Source organism: Armigeres subalbatus, chromosome 2 (genome assembly GCF_024139115.2).
Source record: "Armigeres subalbatus isolate Guangzhou_Male chromosome 2, GZ_Asu_2, whole genome shotgun sequence".
Classification (NCBI taxonomy): Eukaryota; Metazoa; Arthropoda; class Insecta; order Diptera; family Culicidae; genus Armigeres; species Armigeres subalbatus.
In genome coordinates this window covers 11,299,641-11,317,972 of record NC_085140.1, presented here as the reverse complement: position 1 = coordinate 11,317,972, position 18,332 = coordinate 11,299,641, and the positions used below count along the sequence as shown (strand labels likewise).

The window sequence follows — 18,332 nt, the reverse complement described above, 5'->3', positions numbered from 1 at the left end:
ATTATGTACGGTACAAAGTATTGGAATTAAAAATTACTCAATTTTTAAAAGTTACACAACTTTATCAATAAGTATTTAATGGAATTGTAATACATCTGCCATTACGCATTTTTGTCCGAGGTATCCCCTGGGGCCAACAAGGCTACCTCAAGGGGTACATGTACCCCAGGTTGAGAGCTGCTGGGCTAAGATATTAAAGCTGTAAATTTTGCATAATTACGATTTAAAAAAAAAAAAAAATATTTAGGCCGATACAAATATTTAAAAACTATTTTGTTTTCCCCCGTCGGATTTTTTGCCAAAAAATAATATTTTGAGGGGGCAACAACATTAAATTCGAATAATTTTGAGGATTTTCAAAACATTCTTTAACAAATCCGAGGAGTTTATTTTTTACTTTTTTTCATTTTAATATATATTTTTTATTATCCCTCCCTTGACCTTTCGGAAACCAGCAGGACAAAATGCTAATTCAATATTTGTAACGGTCTTACTAATACCTTAATTCATGAGTGCCTAAAACATTTAGAGCACGTTCTTTCATAAGTAATTTAAGATGCTCCATCAACAAAACTATGTTCAACACACATGAATATCCTAACAACTTGGTGGGCCGTTTGACGCAGCTTTTTTTTTTCTTCCAAGCTTAAGAACCTGGCTAGGATTTCGACAAACCTTGTCTATGCGCACCTAGAGTCTGGTGTGCTGGTATTATGGGGTGTAGATAAAAGATCATATATGGAGAGGAAATTTAGGGTTATGCTCAAGTGTTATTCAGTGGACCAGAAAGACATTCCAGCAGACAAAGTATGTTGAATTTGCAGCTACCTGAGAGAGTGCTACTGGGAAATTTCTGAATGCATTCTATCCTGCAAAAAAAACATGGAAAAAACGAATAAATAATGGGTAGTATCAGCTGTTGTAGTTTATAACGTGAAAATCGACGAAAGCGATAGGCCAGGCCGGATAAAGGTGATCAAAGTTTGGTGGATAAAGATCGATCAGGTGTAAAGTGCTATATGTTATCTTCGTAGATTTAGTGATTGCTTGATGTGAAACTATGGGCTGAGTATAGAATCGAGTAAATATAAAATTAGTAATTAGATCTTGCACTGATAGCAGAATAAATATTAAATGGTAGCTTGCGCACTTGGTTTAGTGTAAAAAGACAGGAACATTGTCTTCGACCAGGGATCGTACAGATTGAACACTTATCATCTAGCATGAGAGAACGGACAAGGTACATAACACCCAGTAGACTAGTGGAGAATTTTTCGATAACGAAAAAAATCCTCCTTATCGTGGCGGGAGTCGACCCCACACTCCATAGCACATGCGTTTATGGACGTCGCTAATCGCACGGCCACGAATTCCACGTGTAGATCGTGAAAACCGTGATTCTGCACAGCTCGAAATCTTTTGAGTGAAGAGAGTGTTCCTCAAAGTAATGCCTATTCAAACAATTTAGATGATCTTTTTATGTGCGATCCAATTTGGCTTCTTATGGAGACTACGAAACCAAAAAATGGCATAACCAAATATGCAAATGATATATAATTAACCATCGATAAAAATTATTAAAACAAAGTATATGTATGGTGACTCAATTTTTAATGCCGAATTTGGTTTATTGTGTTATATGGTGCGAATCATCGATATAATTGATGCACTCTCAGCAAACCCCGATAAAACAAATTAATATTAAATTTGAAATTTTCTGCAATATTTCTATTATTGTTTTTTGTAGTTTTACAAACAAATTTTTGTTTGTAGCGTTCATAAAATATCGTATATTACCATGAATCTAATGCAGTTTAAATAGATATTTGTATTAAAAATCTCTGCTAATGTAGAGAAATAAATATGGCGGTGGCATTCGAGTTGATTTTTCGCGATCCATTTGTGCTAATTATTTTGCTTCGATGAAATCAACTTTAAAATCATAATAATTAGATATGACATTCATGAAGATCGACTGGCTGTTATAAATGCCGGTTAGCCATTTTTCAACTTATATGATGACCGTAATTAGAGGAAATTTGACAGTTCAAGTACATCAGAATAAAACAAAGGGCATGGATAGATGTTATGGGTTGCGGCATCTAATTGGTCATTTATTTTTTTTTTTCACCATTTCATTTATTTGGTAGGCTCAGTCGTGTGTGACACTTTGCGGAGCCGCTATTCTTAAGTATGATATTTTTACAATCAGTATCATCTTATCATTAACAGTTAGTAGGGAAGGGGGACGTAGACCATAATACTCGTGGTGACTCAAGGTTAAAAATTACTTAATTCAGGACGGACGGGGTAGGAATATGGGTTTAGGTTATTCCAGCTGCTCATCCGGGCATTTGACGTTGGAAACGGTTTTGCGTGGCGTCGTGCTCGATTTTTGTTCGGCATGGAGCATCTTCCGGATGGCCAGGGCTTTGTGGTACACGGAACAGAAAAACAGAATCGAACGGAGAAAAAAACTGAGAAAGAGAAAAAACACGGGCATTAGACTTTGATATCAGCCGAGCGAAGAAAGGCATAGATGGCCTGCATATAATCCACATCGCGATCTCCCAATACACCTCTTACTTCCCTGAAAATTGGTCATTTATTGCACGTAAGTAAAAAATGAAGTACTCTGCTATTTTTCTTTTGTGTCGACTACAAAAATGCACATTGCCCGATTGCCGTGTCACCGTTAATGCAAAAATGAAACGTTTAAGATGACTTAGACGAGTCTACGCGCCATGTTATTTCCTCTTTGTTAAGACTATGCAATTTTTCACCTCGCAATTTTGGAAGTGCAAATATCGATATGAACATGATTATTGTAGCTGGAAATGTGTCAGCATATACACGCAGTTTCATTATACACCCATGTTTTTTTTTACACGGTTGGAATTCATTAATTTCTCGGTTAACCTGAACTTTTACAGCTTTCCAAATACCCCCTGAATTTTCTTTGATTTTTTGTGAATTTTTTGGTGGGGTTAACTCATTGCTTCATTGACGCTGAAGGTCTTAAACGACCAAAACCAAACCGTGTAAAAAAAACCTGGGTGTATCTCAAGGCTATATATATGATAAGAATAAAGTTTTCAGCTCTTACTTAATAGTTGAGGGAACCTTTTTTTGTTTTTTTTATTCAAATAAAAGTTTGCGTATTATGAGGCTTTTTATGTAGCAATCATATATGGAAATAAATCTCAGGTTATGCCAATTGGTTCGAAAATAACTTTCATAGTTGCAAAACGATTTTAAGAATTCTTTCATAGTGACATAGAGTTTTTCTCTTTCTCGTACAACGATGTTATTCCAACGGACTATAATTTTACTCCAAAAGCAAAAAAACAATACTCCAAAAGCAAACTTTAAATCTAAGGCTCGGATCTATAGTGTACATACCAATAATTCAAGAATAAAATTAGTAAACTTTAAAAATGTAAGTGTCATCCTATTTCTCAAAACAAATTGTATTCCACAGAGAACTATTCTGTAAATACTAACCTCTAATTATCAGAAAGGTAACAGTGAAAGGCAACTAGTTGAATTTATTTAGTTTTCTTTAACTTCATTTGGTCACGACAAGTTCGACGGGAACTGCGATCTACTGTTTTGCTATTGAAAATATGTACGATAGGTAATTGCGATCTGAAGTTGTTGTCAATCCACTATCCAGAGACCAGTTTAAAAAAAAAATCGAGGTGAGAATAAGCAAAATTAACTAACGCAAATAACTAATTCGATAGAAATAATGAAACACATCGCTTAACAGCTATATTTTCGTAGTGATGAACTTTGTTAATCTTAAAAATCACTCTAATAAAGAATTAAAAAAAAATCTATATTTTCGTCCTCTTTATCGTATTTTATGTTAGAGTAATTTGTCATAGTTGCATACTTATTAAAGATAAAAAGGTAAAACAAGAGTAACCAATTTTCCTTCGGTCTACGGTATATTTACTATTAATTTCGACTGCAGTTTAATGATTCGGAGATGGCTTTTCAGTCTTGACAAAATCAAAACACTGTTATTTAATCTTGTCCAACGTTTCGGTCCGTTTGGGACCTTCCTCAGGGACTCAATTCTTACAGGTTTATCCTCAACTGTGGTTCTGCTGAACCAGTGATTGTCATGAGGTCAGGATTTTCCCACATAAACGAGAACGGTTCGAGCACTGCGTTTATGGTAAAACCCTTTCCGTTTATCGTTCGTTGTAATTCAGTGCCTGGCACAAGATCGATCACCATTGCTTTACGGTATATTTATACAAGTTGTAACACTAAAGATATTTTAAATGATGCTTCCATTTAAACCTTGCGAATCACCCGTTGAGAGAATCTGGAAACGTGTTAGATATTCGCAAGCAACCGAGAGCGAGAGAAGCGAACGATTCATTCATTCATTCACGATTTTTCCACGCGTATTACTCACACGCTAAAAAATGCTCACATGAAACGAATTCAACGGTAAGACGCGTGGCTATGAAACATTCCATATTTAAGGATTCAATTCCCGGTTCGATCTAGCAAATTACTTGTCATAAGACGAGTTTGTACAATCCCATTGAATTCCACCACTTAATTGTATCTTGACAGATACGTATTTCGACCTCAACAGTGAGGCCGTCTTCAGTGTCTCGTACTTGACTCGACTTAGCGAGTCGAGTCAAGTACAAGACACTGAAGACGGCCAACAAGTGAAGACATTCCACTAAAAAGCTCAAAATAATTTTCTTAACTAGCAAATTAGTTGGTTAGCAATTTTCTCGTCTTCCCTTTGGATAAAAGTTCTCATGCCTGTCGAAAGATATACAAAAGCGTGAATGAAACTTGGCTCTCACAGGTTCACTTATTGTTGGAATTTGTACTATTAATTTTGTTACATCAGACGTGATAAAATGTTACGTTTTGTTGTACGTTCGGATTGATATTGTCCTATTTGAAAAAGCGGACATAAATCTCGAGAGAAAAAGATTATCTGTTATGTCACGGAGGATAAGCAATCGTAATTTCCATCTGCTTTTGTTTGCCACCACTAGCGTGTAAATTGCAAAGGAAGCTGAAGAGAAAATGAACGCGCCTCCATTGCGAGAACGAACAAAATTAACTCCCATATCATACGAGTGTGCGGCTGGCAAGTCTTGAATGAAAATCCCATACAATAAACACACCGTGTTTGCGCTCTTGCTTATATCGCTGCTCCGCTGTCTGGCTGGTTGACTGATCGAACCGGACCGGACCATTGCATTGCCGTGGTCGTCGTTGGGTCGTGTGATGCAAAGAGGAGGGTTCGCTCGCCGTTCAGAATTTTCATTCCTCAGTTCATTCCGGGCACTTGTTATGGTTGGTTGTACCGTTTGAGCAGTGTGCATGTGAGGTTCTACTCGTTCTGTTCAAGGGATAGAAGGCTTATTAGAACTAAGTCAGTGAGAACGACGGGAAACACTGGTTGTGCAAGAGGAAAGGATTGAGTTTTCCGCTGTGGAATCATTCCGGTAGGGAAATAGGTTTTCCCTTCTCTTACGAAGCATAAACAGTGGGTGGCGAGGTCGCACAGGAAGAGAATTGTTTGTTACGAGCTGAGAACTGTGTCCAAGGTGCCTTGACTGTCCCGGTTCAAAGGTCATAGAATCCATAAGCTGATTGAACGATGCATGGAGATGCCCGGTGGTTACTTCGTATCTGTTAAACGCATGGATACACAGATCTGATGTGCGAATTGCCTGCTGTTATGACCAGATCTAGCGGCCATTTATTATTCGTTCGTTTTCGCGAATTTGTGGCAGCTGTACGTTCACTGTAGTGGTACCTATCTGCGCCCACAAAAAAAGATTCGCGAAAGGAGAGCAAAATAGAAGGCGAGAGTGCGATGAGTGTTTAGTTCATGGGAAAGTTAGAGTACTAGATGGTATAGGTCGGGCTGGGGCGTGAAAGGCGGAAAGCTCGAAGGGAGTGAGTTTGGGCCGTCTAATAAAAATAATACATAATCGTGCGAGGGAGAAATAAGAAGAGAGTGTACATCTGTGTTGAGGCAAATCGCGCGATAAGAAACGCGTCAAGTGTCTGTCCAGGTTTGTTTACAGTTTTTTGCGCTTTGGCCTTTTCAAGAGGGAGCACCCAGCGCGTGCATGTCTGCGCCAGTGTATTTTTATTTCATGCAGCCAGAACGGGAATCGCTTAAGTGGTTGACAATCTGAGGGTGAAGGGCGGAAAATATTGCGAGGAAAATCAAGCAAAGTGTATCGCCTTACGAGAAACTCAGAAACGTGTGACGAATTTCGAACGTGTGTAACGTTTTTCCGAGAAAATATGTGCACAAAACGAAAATATTTGTTATTTTGATAGCACGTTTCTGCCAGGGAAAAAAGGGGAAAAAGAAACGACCAGACACCGATAGATTGTCACTCTCGCAAATTTATCGCTGACCCGTTTCGCCAAAGTATAATGAGCATCTTGTGAGTGAGTTTGAAGAGTCGGTTCAACGTTTGTGAAGAAATTCAAAAAGAAAATGCATCGCTCACGTGGATTAGCCTGCAGCCAGAAGATGTCGTGGGTGGCGATCCTGTTTTGCGTGTTTGCCTTCGCGTTCGAGCTGGGACCCACCGGAGTGGACACCAAGAGTGTCGAGCAGCAGGAACTACCCAACTGTGATCACGTTAGCAGTTTCTTCTCGTCGATCAACGTAACAATCCAGCCGGCAAACAAAAATCAAGGTAAGTTCGAAGCACCGCAGGCAGCGAATAGATAAATGCTTGTTTTGTTATCGATGCTTATCGTCCGTCATAATGGTCAATATACTGAACTGGGGAACCTTATCGCTGGAATGATTGACTAGGTAGGGTATCGCTGGCCGTGCTGGTCTAATGGCTAATAGAAACCTATATGGGAAGCAAGCTCGTTGTCAAACCGTGAACTAGTTTATTCAAATGAGTGTCAAATGGAGCGCTATAGATAGCTCGAAGTGTGGTTAATTGTGATCAATGTCGATGGATGATTCATGATAGGGAAATTGTAGAATACACCTTCCAGAAAGTGATATCAGAAACATGCGAAGCAATTGCGGATGTTATTATGCAGCAGTATCTGATTATGAAGCATTACTAGGTACGTTCATTAGGTTTTCGTACTGAAACATTTTAATTTAATATTAAATATTTTATATGTAGCAAACAATGTATTAAAACAAACTTTGTATTAAATTGGGACGTCAAGATTAATCAAAATTCAAAATTAATAATAAAATAAAAAAAAACTCTTCAAATTTGTAAAAGAATCTTATGAAAATCCTCATAATTACCCGATTTTTGTACCCCCACAAAATATTATGTTTGGCAATCAAATCCAGGGGGGGGGAGGGTGAGTCGTCATAACTGGTTTTAATTATAGAATTCTAATAAATCAGCGACGATCTTGCACTATATTTGTTGGAGCAAGTGTGTCTGAACTTTAAATATTTGCGAAAATTGAAACACGATCTATTGCGTCTTATTTTACTTTCTGAAAGAATCTGAGATTCTAAAAACTTAAAGATTCTGGATGATTGTGTTTGAAAAACGCGGGACGTTAAGTCGGGCATAATCAAATCTGAATAAAATCCATAACCAGTTTCAGAGATGATAAAGGGGTGTAAATTTTTTCAATATGTTTCATATAAATCGTAAGGAAGTTCAAAAAACTATTATTTTTTGTGAATTTTCATATTTTTTACAAATAATGTACAAATTATATGAATATATTACCGCAAAGCTTTAAAGCCAAAGCATTTTTTTTTTCAAATTTTACCAAAATGGCACTTACTCCCCTCTGCTTCTAACCCCCTCAAATGAATTTCACATGTCTGGAGCATGCAAAGAAATGCAACATTTATTCGTATGATCGTATTCGATAATAAATCGAAATAAATTTAAACTATGCTGTGCTGTGCTTGTAAAATTCAGTCAAATTTAAGTAATTGAATATCGAGTGTTAACTCTTGTGTTGAAATTAGCCGCAATTTTACGCGTCGTTGAATTTTCAAAACTATTTGCTGTATAGATTTGATCTAATTAACATTGGGATGAGTGGTTCACGTGGGAGCTGGGCCCTCCATGAAAAGCTTTTCAAAGGATTTTATGTTTCCCTTCTATATAATTGCATAACTCGATGATCTTTTCAATTTTAATGGGAGTGCACACAAATTATAAGATACAAACACAACACATCAATCAATTTCATTTAATTTTATTGAGTTAGCTGACGAGGCATTGCATTTCTTACCAACCGCTCTTAACATGATAAACGACTTACATCGTCAATTTGGTTGAAGTTTAAAGTAGAACATGACAAATAAAAAAAAAATGCGCACTGTCAGCTTTGCGCTCAATCTAAACCACGACGATTATTTGTCATCAATCTAATGCGATGAAATGCGATTGGCCATTATCTGACAAGTGTTACGAAAACATTTCATAATTAATTTAGCCTTATTTTATATGCAGATACTGTTGGCAAAAGTTTATATTGTACGCAAGCTTAGCGCAAAAATATTGTTGCGATCTGATGAATCACTTCAATAGCACATAATGTAATACTAAAATACACTTCTTGGTTAATGCGACCTAATATGTGCTAATATCGCTGTTGAGTTTCTCTAGGATCTTTTTTTGCATACTGCCTAACTCCTCTTCAAATGCCGGAACGTTCTGGCCCGGTAGACTGGGAATGTCCCAACCTACTATTGCAAACAAAGTACTTTTATCTTTGAACGTTTGAACTTCCAGATCTCCGTACCAGTATTTTTTTTCTGCGTCGGTGGCCCTATGAACAGTCGCAAATCAACTGGAGGCGACGTTATTATCGTGGTGAATTAAAACCGAAAAACAAGAGTTATTGACAACGACTTGTGGAAATGGGTCGAGCAAGTATGGGAACGCCTTCAGCTTTTCCATAGTGCAATGTTCCTGTGAGGACTCTACATACTTATACCTCCTGGCCGTATTCGCAACGGTTGATTGAAGTCCATACTCAATCAGTCTTGTCAGTGCTCAAAATGGCGAATGCTATGGACGAAATCGTCAGCATTGGGGATTAAAACCGGGACCGCGCCCGTATTATGTAAGCACTTATGGGGTATCTGCCATTTTCTTACGCCTTACATAAATAAAAAACAATGTGTATGAAAAAAATCTCATGTAAAAGGGTTGAAAAACCAAGAAAAAGCTTTTTCGTAATTAGTGTACGGCCGCTTAGAGATACGGAACAATCTTCTTTACAGTAATCCTTTATTTCCGTTTCCGTATCGCCTCGTCTTCGATGAACAACGGAAATAGTTTTGCGACGACTCAAAGCTTCTATCCATTTGTCAGCTATTTTTCGTCTAAGTTTTGAAGCACCCCTTGCGATGAAGTCATCCCTTATTCCATAATCGTCTAGTCTGCTAATAACGTTTTTTCAGTCGGGATCACTTTGGCCACGTTTTTCGTAGCTGTAGCGGTGTTCCGTAGAGCTAACTCGCAGTAAAAATCATTCATGTATTCTGGTCCAGATGTCATTCCGCCCCCGGTTTTTAAAAGGTACATTGAAATACTGCCCACTCCCGTTGTGCTGATTTAAAACGAATCGCTATACAGTGGAATTTTTCCGTTCGTGTGTAAAACCGCTACAATATTTCTGGCGTACAAAAAGAGCGATCAAAAAGATGTCAGCAATTATCGCGACATCTCTTCCTTGTGCGCCGTATCCATTCGAGCTAGTGATAACAGAACCCTCTCATATCTAACTGTAAACAACATCTGAGCCTCCCACCTGTCATATGGCCGACTCGAGTCAATTACAAAACACTGTAGCCGGCCGTGCTGTTGATGGAATTTAATGGAATAGTATTAAACTCGTCTTATGATAGGTGAAGACTTTCCACTTTGGGGCCTCTTCCCCTATATTAATTATTGGCGCTAAAAGTGTCCCTCAGTTGCACGTCGGGGTCAGATTTATGTGGGTAATTGTTGAAATCATCAACATTTACATGTAAAACTATTTTTTTCGTTTGCAAAATCTGAATCAATACTCACTGAAGATATTCGATCGGATTTGCCAATGTTCAGTTGAAGAAGGCCGATGGGCTTCACCAAAAGCGCTGGCACTATTGGCACATTGATGTTGCATGAAGAAGAAGAACCAGAAACATGATAATCGAAAAAATCTCCCGGGAAAGCATACGAAGAAGATTTTAAAACTCTTCTTAAAAATTCTAGAAGCAATTTAATTCAAAACGGTAAGCAGTATGGGGATGGACTTTTCTTATGCTATGCATTAAGTGTAATATCACAAAATAAAATTTTGAACAGAAATATTGTGTTTATTATACAGTAGATGAAAAGTCCAACCCCGTACTGCTGACCGTTTTTAATTAAATTGTTTTTAGAGTCTTTGAGAAGAGTTTTAAAAACTTCTTCGAATGCTTTCCCGTAGAGATTTTTTTCGATTATCATATTTCTGCTTCTTCTTCTTCTTCATCCAATATCAAAGCGGCAATTGATTTTTTAGAAATTCGGAATCAGTAAACTTGACACTTAGGACACTGAGAAATAATGGAATTCTGAGAAAACTATCTTTGCCAAGCAATTTCTTTTTTGGTTCTCTCTTTCGCAGAAAACTAGTTTCTGGAGACAAATATTATGATTATGAATAATAATTATGATAATAATTATGATGCTGAATAATCTCCATTTGTTACCTTTGACTTTGACCTTTGACCAATACTGGCCTGTCATCAGCAATGTATAAGCAGTATTATGCAATTAAAAATAGTTCTACTTTAACAACTAGGTCGAGCATTTACATTTGCGTAAATATTTATAATTACTATGAATCAGTGGCGTAGCCAGAAAATTGGTCGGGGGGGGGTTTCCGAACATTTTTTTTTCGAAAGAAAAAATTCTCCCTAGAATGTTGACTCTGGGGGGGGGGTTATGCCCAAAACCACCCCCCTGGCTACGCCACTGCTATGAATGTATTATTTGGGTACAAAAGCTTTGACGCCGTCTTAAATATGTTTAATTATCTTTTATTACTGACTAGCTTTATGTACCCGGCCTTGCTCGGAATTGCCAGTTTGATTCGCAGTTTTTTTTTTCACAATCGGAAAATGAATAAACCAATTGGTCAACAGGATAATTGCGTTATCTTATCGATACTTCATCATTTGATCAAAAGAAGGCAGATTTCATTTGAAAACATTGACTGATTTTGGAAAAGGGAGCGAATCCATAATCGCCATATTCCGGGCAAACGTCTATTTCTAAAGAAGGACAAACATCCACCGATGCCTTATTCCGAGCAAACGTCTATTTTAAAGAAGGGATCACATTCACCATCCAGAAGGAAACACATTAATCATTGCTTTTACGTTGGGCAAACCATGATTTCGATAAATGGTTGAATTGATCGATAACTAAACAATACAATAATGGGTTCAGAAGTTAGGCTGGAGCACACACAAACATACAAACATTGAGTTTTATATATCTCGGCAACTTATTCAAAACGACGTATGTGATTTTGTAAACAAAGATGCATACGTCGATTTGTCAAATATGATGACACTCCCACGCAAACCAATACAACGAACATGTAGCCGAAACCTCCCCTACCTGTATGTGGCGATAGTTTGCGTGGGAGTGCTATCAGATTGCAGAAATCAACGTTTAAATTTTTGTTTACAAAATCACATACGTCACATACGTTGAATAAGTATCCGAGATATATAGATAGCTAATAGCTATATGTATCCGGCTTTGCTAGGGACTGAAAAGTAAATTATAGAATTAAAATGTCCAATGCTGTAGCACGAAACCCACAGAGGTAGATCTACCGCTCATAGAATTGAACCTTTGTATCAATATATTTTTATATCTTTGTTTGGCCCTACCTTTTCAATAAACATCTTCCAAAAATAGAGAATAAGTGTACCAAATCTGGTTGGAATTTATCCTGGGAGTTACACTGAATTGCTCATTTTTAAAGACAACCCTTCCCCCATAACTTTCCCTTTTCCAAAATGACCCTCCCACCTTCTTTGTTATCTTCTCCTTAGAATAGAAAATGTGTGCACCAAATTTGGCTGAAATTGGTCCTGGGAGTGGGGTGTTACACTGAATGGCTCTTTTTCTAAAGACAACCCTTCCCCTTACCCTCCCTTTTCCCAATGATCATCCCACCCTTTGTTATTTTCTCCTTAGGATAGAGAATGTGTGTACCAAATTTGGATGAAAGCGGTCCAGGGGTTCAAAAGAAACACTGAATTGCCTGTTTTCTGAACAATACCCTCCCCCAGACCCTCCCTCTTTCCCAAATTACACTTCCATGTGATCGACTTCTCTTAGTGAATACGTGTACAATATTTGGTTGATATGGGTACTGGAAGTTGGGAGTAACACTGAATTGCTCGTTTTATAAAGACAACCCCTCCCCATACCCTCCCTCTTTTACAATGACCGCCCCACCCCATTTGTTATCTTTTCTTTAGGGTAGAGAATGTGTATCAAATTTGGTTGAAATCGGTGCAGGGGTTCAGAATTTACTCTAAATTACCCGTTTTCTGAACAATCCCCTCCCTCCAGACCCCTCCCCCTTTCCCAAAATCTCTCATATGATTGTTTCCTTATAGTGAATATGTGTACAAAATTTGGTTGAAATCGGTCCTGGGAGATGAAAGTTACACATAATTGTTCGTTTTGTAAACAAAACCCCTCCCCCTTTCCTAAATGACCCTCCCACCCCCTTTGTTAACTTCCCCTGAGGATAGAGAACGTGTGTACCAAATTTGGGTGGATTCGGCCTAGTGGTTCAGAAGTAGTTAGCGAACATACATACATAGATTGGTTTTTATATATTACTGATATTGATATACTACCCAACATTACAGCAAATAACAACCTTCGAATCCCACAGGTTTCAAAATATTCAGCCTAACTAGCAGTCTCATGACAGGGAAGAGCCATAAAGTACGTCACGCGAAAATTTGGAATTTTCAACCCCCTCCCCCCTTCACTTTTCGTCACACTTTTCGTATGAAACCTTCAGAATTTTTGAAAGAACTTCCACGCTGCTCAAAACCTCTCTCCCCCTAAAAGCGTGACGTACTTTGTAGATGGCCCCTCATATGCCACTAGGACCACTAGTGCCGCCAAGTGGATGGATTTCAAACTAAATTATGATAGTTCATGATCCCTCCCATATCTAGAAGGAGAGAAGGAGACTCCCATACATATGAAACACACATTTCAACATTACTCGGGAACTAATCAAGCGAATGGAATCAAATTGGCATGTGGAAGTTTTTAAAGACAAACAATGTTCCTATGATGGTTCGGGGCCTCTTCCGATCTTAAGAGGGGGAGGGTCCATACATATAAAACACAAATTTCTGCATAACGCAAGCAAATGGAATCCAATATGGCATTTGAAAAAAGGAGTTGTTTGGTCTGTCTAATGAAATCGAATCTCAGAACTTAATAACAATATAACTTAAATTGTGAATACAAATCTGCCATTATTGTCCTAACGATGACCTATTTTTTATTAACATTTAATTAGAATAAGCATCATTAGGACCTAAGTCGTCTGTTAATGTTTCAAAATAACAAACTATGCATAGTTTTGTTTTTCAGTCCAAGAGTTTTTATTATGTTAAGGTCACTCCTGCGGTAAGATACGCGGCTACAAAGCAAGACCATGCTGAGGGTGGCTATGTTCGATTCCCGGTGCCGGTCTAGGCAATTTTCGGATTGGAAATTGTCTCGACTTCCCTGGGCATAAATGTATCATCATGTTAGCCTCATGATATACGAATGCAAAAATGGTAACTTGGCTTAGAAACCTCGCAGTTAATAACTGTGGAAGTGCTTAATGAACACTAAGCTGCGAGGCGGCTCTGTCCCAGTGTGGGGATGTAATGCCAATAAGACGAAGAAGAAGAAGGTCACTCCTTACGGAAACAAAGTTTCAAAGTGCTCGCGTTTTCGGGGGCACACTACTCGATACGGAAGCAACGTACAACTGTCATTTTTATTATTTCACGCATGCTGCAACGCAGCAAAGCTAAATCAACAAAAAATGACATTTGTGTGCCGCCTCCGTATCGAGTGGTGTGCTCCCGAAAACGCGAGCACTTTGAAGCTTGGATTCCGTGAGGAGTGTCCTTAAACACCAATAATGAGAGAAAAATCCACAATCTTATTTTTCTATTAAAGCTTCTATTAATCAGTATTTTCATAAAATTTAATATATCTTAAATCTTAAGCGTTTATTTGAAGACTCATGCGCCAGAATAGAGCCGTTACTCAATTGAAAATTCTTCCCAATTATCCAGGTTGCGCTTTCAATCAAGATTCAATGGATGACATAACCACTGAAGAAATTTTCTTTGCTATTAAATCAAGTGCTTCTCGTAAATCCCCTGGCAGTGATGGTTTACCAAAAGAATTTTATCTGAGAGCTTTTCACATTATTCACCGACAACTCAACCTAATTATAAATGAGGCCCTTCGTGGAAATATTCACAAAAAGTTCGTAGATGGCATCATTGTGCTCAGCAAGAAAAAAGGTGAAAATGAAACCATCAAAGGCTTCAGACCAATCTCTTTGTTGAATTTTGATTATAAAATTCTTGCACGTATTCTTAAACAGAGAATGGAGAAAATTATGACAGCCAACGACATCCTAAACGCTAGTCAAAAGTGTTCAAATTCGAAACGAAATATTTTTGAAGCCGTATGTTCTATCAAAGACCGAATCGCTGAAATAAATTGCAAACGAAAATCTGGAAGACTAATTTCTTTTGACCTCGATCATGCCTTTGACCGAGTAAACTTAAATTTTCTGTTCCATGTGATGCGTAGTATGCATTTTCGTCCGAATTTAGTGTCTATTGTTGAGAAAATTATGTCAATGTCCAATTCACGTGTACTTGTCAACGGAAATCTCGGCCCTGAGATCCCAATCCAAAGATCTATACGCCAAGGAGATCCTTTGAGTATGCATCTCTTTGTCCTATACCTCCATCTCCTCATCCAGAAGCTCACATCCATATGCAACAATCCTTTAGAACTCGTCGTGGCCTATGCTGACGACATATCCATAATCATCGTTGATGAAGCTAAATTGGCATTGATCAAGAAAACTTTTCTGGACTTTGGATTATACTCGGGTGCGAAGCTTAATCTAACCAAGACGACATCTATAAACATAGGACCTCAAAGGAGAGAATGCAGTACGTGGAATGGCTTAACACTACGGAGTCGATCAAAATCTTGGGAATCGTCTACTTCAACTCACAAAAGCGCATCATTGATTTCAACTGGGCGGATGTTATAAGAAAACTTCTCAACTAATGTGGCTTTTCAAGCAACGAGTTCTAAGCTTGCATCAAAAAGTTGCACTTGTCAACACTTATGTGACTTCGCGACTATGGTTCATGGCATCAGTAATCAGCATCTCTAACTACGCAGCAGCCAAAATAACATCTCGCATCGGAAGCTTCATTTGGTCTCGTTATCCATGTCGGATAGCTATGGAACAACTATCTCTACCAGTGGACAAAGGTGGACAAAATCTCCACCTTCCAATGCAGAAATGTAAAGCTCTACTGCTTAATCGTTTTCTGAAGTGCCAGGAATATACCCCCTTCGCAGTATCGTTTCTGGAACAAATGCAGAATCCTCCAAACATCAATGGAATCCCAACACTGTACCCTTGTCTAAAGCGGATAGCTAAAGAGCTGCCCTATCTGTCTGAAGCCATAATCATGACAGCATCAGCACCAGCAATACTATCTGTTTTCCGAAGCACTGTTAAGGTGCCTAAAGTAGTAGAACAAAATCCGAATGTGCTGTGGAGTAGAGTATGGCGTAATATCAGAAATAAACTCCTAACTACAGCAGAGAAATCCACCTACTATCTTCTTGTCAATGGAAAAATTCCACACGCTGCGCTTTACCATAGACAAAATAGAGTGAATAATCCAATGTGTAGTCTGTGTCCAAATGCAGAGGAGGATCTTGAGCATAAATTAACATCCTGCGTACGAGTGAATCATCTATGGCATCATCTTCGTCCAAAATTGGAAACAATATTGAACAGAAGAATAAATTATAAAATGTTCGCCATCCCAGAATTGAGAAGCATTCAGGAAAATTCGAGAAACAAGGCTCTAAAAATGTTTATGGTTTATGTAAACTTTATATTAGATGTCAATTGTTGTTTTACAGTAGAAGCACTTGAATTTGTTTTATGTTGTAACTGCCACTAGAATAAGATGTACTAAATAAACGTTTTTATAAAAAAAAAAAAAATTTAATAATTTGTCTCTAGGTCTACATGTTAGTGTTGGGAGCCAAAATACACGCTGTTTTGTCCAGGTCCAGGTACATAAGAAAATGACAGATGGCCAAAAATAGGAACACAATTTTAGGCAAAACAATATGGCGTTTGAGTAAGCTACGTCCGAAGGAAAGGCTCGGATATAGGGTGTAAAACAAAAATGAGATGTAATGATAATGTCTTTATTCTTCGATGGATTTTTGAGATTTTTTTGGACAATTAACATAATTTACGTTTGATTCGTTTTATAAAGAACTGTGTTTATAGATGGAAAAAGACATGTTTTTTTACGGAAATAGTTAGAAACAGTGTTTCAAGAGCATCATTCTACTCTCAGATTTTAAACAGTATGCATGTATCCTTATTTTTTGGATTTTTACAAATCTCAATTTTTATAAATCTCAGCATGCAAGGGATTTAATCATAGGAATTCAATCACCGCATTTGTGTATTTGTCAATTTAAGTGCTTCTCAACCTTTAATCTCTGGATAAAATTTGATAACGCCTGATCAACAACACAGAGGTTGCATTCGCTTGTTCTAACCAACATTTCAATAATAATTTTGAAAAGGCTGCGTTGAATTTGGCTATGAATCTACAGAAATTCGTCAGTTGAAGGTTTCATCTTCCAACATTTAAATAGGTATCATTTATGTAGAACCAACAATACATTGGAAAAGATAGATTCAACAGATCGATAAAGAAGATTTTGATATCGATGAACCTAGACGGATCCCACGAAAGGTTCAACCAATAGTTAAACCAGCTTTTTTTTTTATGGCAGCACAAGCAGTTTTACATAAGGTATAGCATAAATGTCGTTTTATTCAGTTAAAGTAACCTAAGTTAAAGCCAAACCGACTTGAAGTATCAAAAAGTCTAGAAAATCTTTCGTTTGTCTCAATAATAGAAAACGGTCAAATGAACCAGCAAAGGACTCGCAACCTGATTATTAAAGAACACAGAACACGTTTTTAGACTTCTTATTAAATTTAATTTATTTGATATTATGAAATCATGAGGAATAGCAATGGGAAATACGACACAATTTCAGAGTTTTTTTTTTAAGAATGGGGTCTTGTTATTGATTTTTCCAGCTCTCTTGTTGGTGCAGGGAGATGTAGCCAAACTGTTCCACGACATTGCTGTTTTGAGAACCGCACTCGCTTGAGGGCTAGTTTTTGATTGGCTGGTGGTTAGTGATTCTTCTATAAATAATCTCAAGCCAATAGCTGTCGAATTTGGCCTAAAAATTGAACAGCACAAATGTACTGTAAGTATCAGACCAGGGCTAATACCTTACATATTTAGGAGCAAGTGGATGCGGCTTGTCCTTATTTTGATGAATATTTGATGAATATTAGATGAAGTGGAAGAAAACTATCAAACTTACTTCTTGACAAGGCCATAGGTAGAACCTGAGATGAGATAAGAAATCTCACTGTCCCTTTTTGAAACCATTTGCCTGTCAAAAAAGGCCAGTTTTGATTGGGAGATTTGACAGACGCCAGCAAGCGCAGAGTTGCTTTATTTTGCTGGTGGGTGCTTTGTTATTACTTTCGCGGTGTTGCTAGTAGTCGGAGATTTTCCAACTTCAGTTTCTAAAAAACAAGTAAACACGAATAAACGTTTCTTTCATTAATTTCAACGTGAAATAGAATGAATAATACAAATGTTGTAATCATAGTCAGAACTGCAATCATGATGTACAAATGAACAGCTAAGCATTCGGTAATATTATTGATTGAAAATTATTCGTCTGGTTAATTTTCGGTTACTTAAAAAAAGTTGGTCACACTGGAGCTGCCCGTTGCGTAGACTGTAGATAATTTGTGTGAGGGCATTCAGCTTCGAGATGTCTTATCTCATATCAGGGTAGAACAACAATGACGTTCAAATCACTCGGAAGACTAGATTTCCCTCAGATAAGGCTAGATGGCAAGGATTCAATCATCCCTTGTGATTTATAGAAAAG

The 18,332-nt window shown here is 37.7% G+C and overlaps 1 protein-coding gene across 1 annotated transcript in view; it reads left to right on the top strand.

Moving 5' to 3' along the window:
- Positions 1 to 5,298: 5,298 nt before the first annotated feature.
- The window catches only part of LOC134217709 (division abnormally delayed protein), a 360,844-nt gene continuing 347,810 nt past the window's right edge, over positions 5,299 to 18,332 (top strand). The window contains exon 1 of the mRNA XM_062696521.1: positions 5,299 to 6,713. Within this exon, the coding sequence (XP_062552505.1) occupies positions 6,509 to 6,713 (205 nt within the window). The 5' untranslated portion in view covers positions 5,299 to 6,508. The remainder of the gene's footprint in view (positions 6,714 to 18,332) is intronic.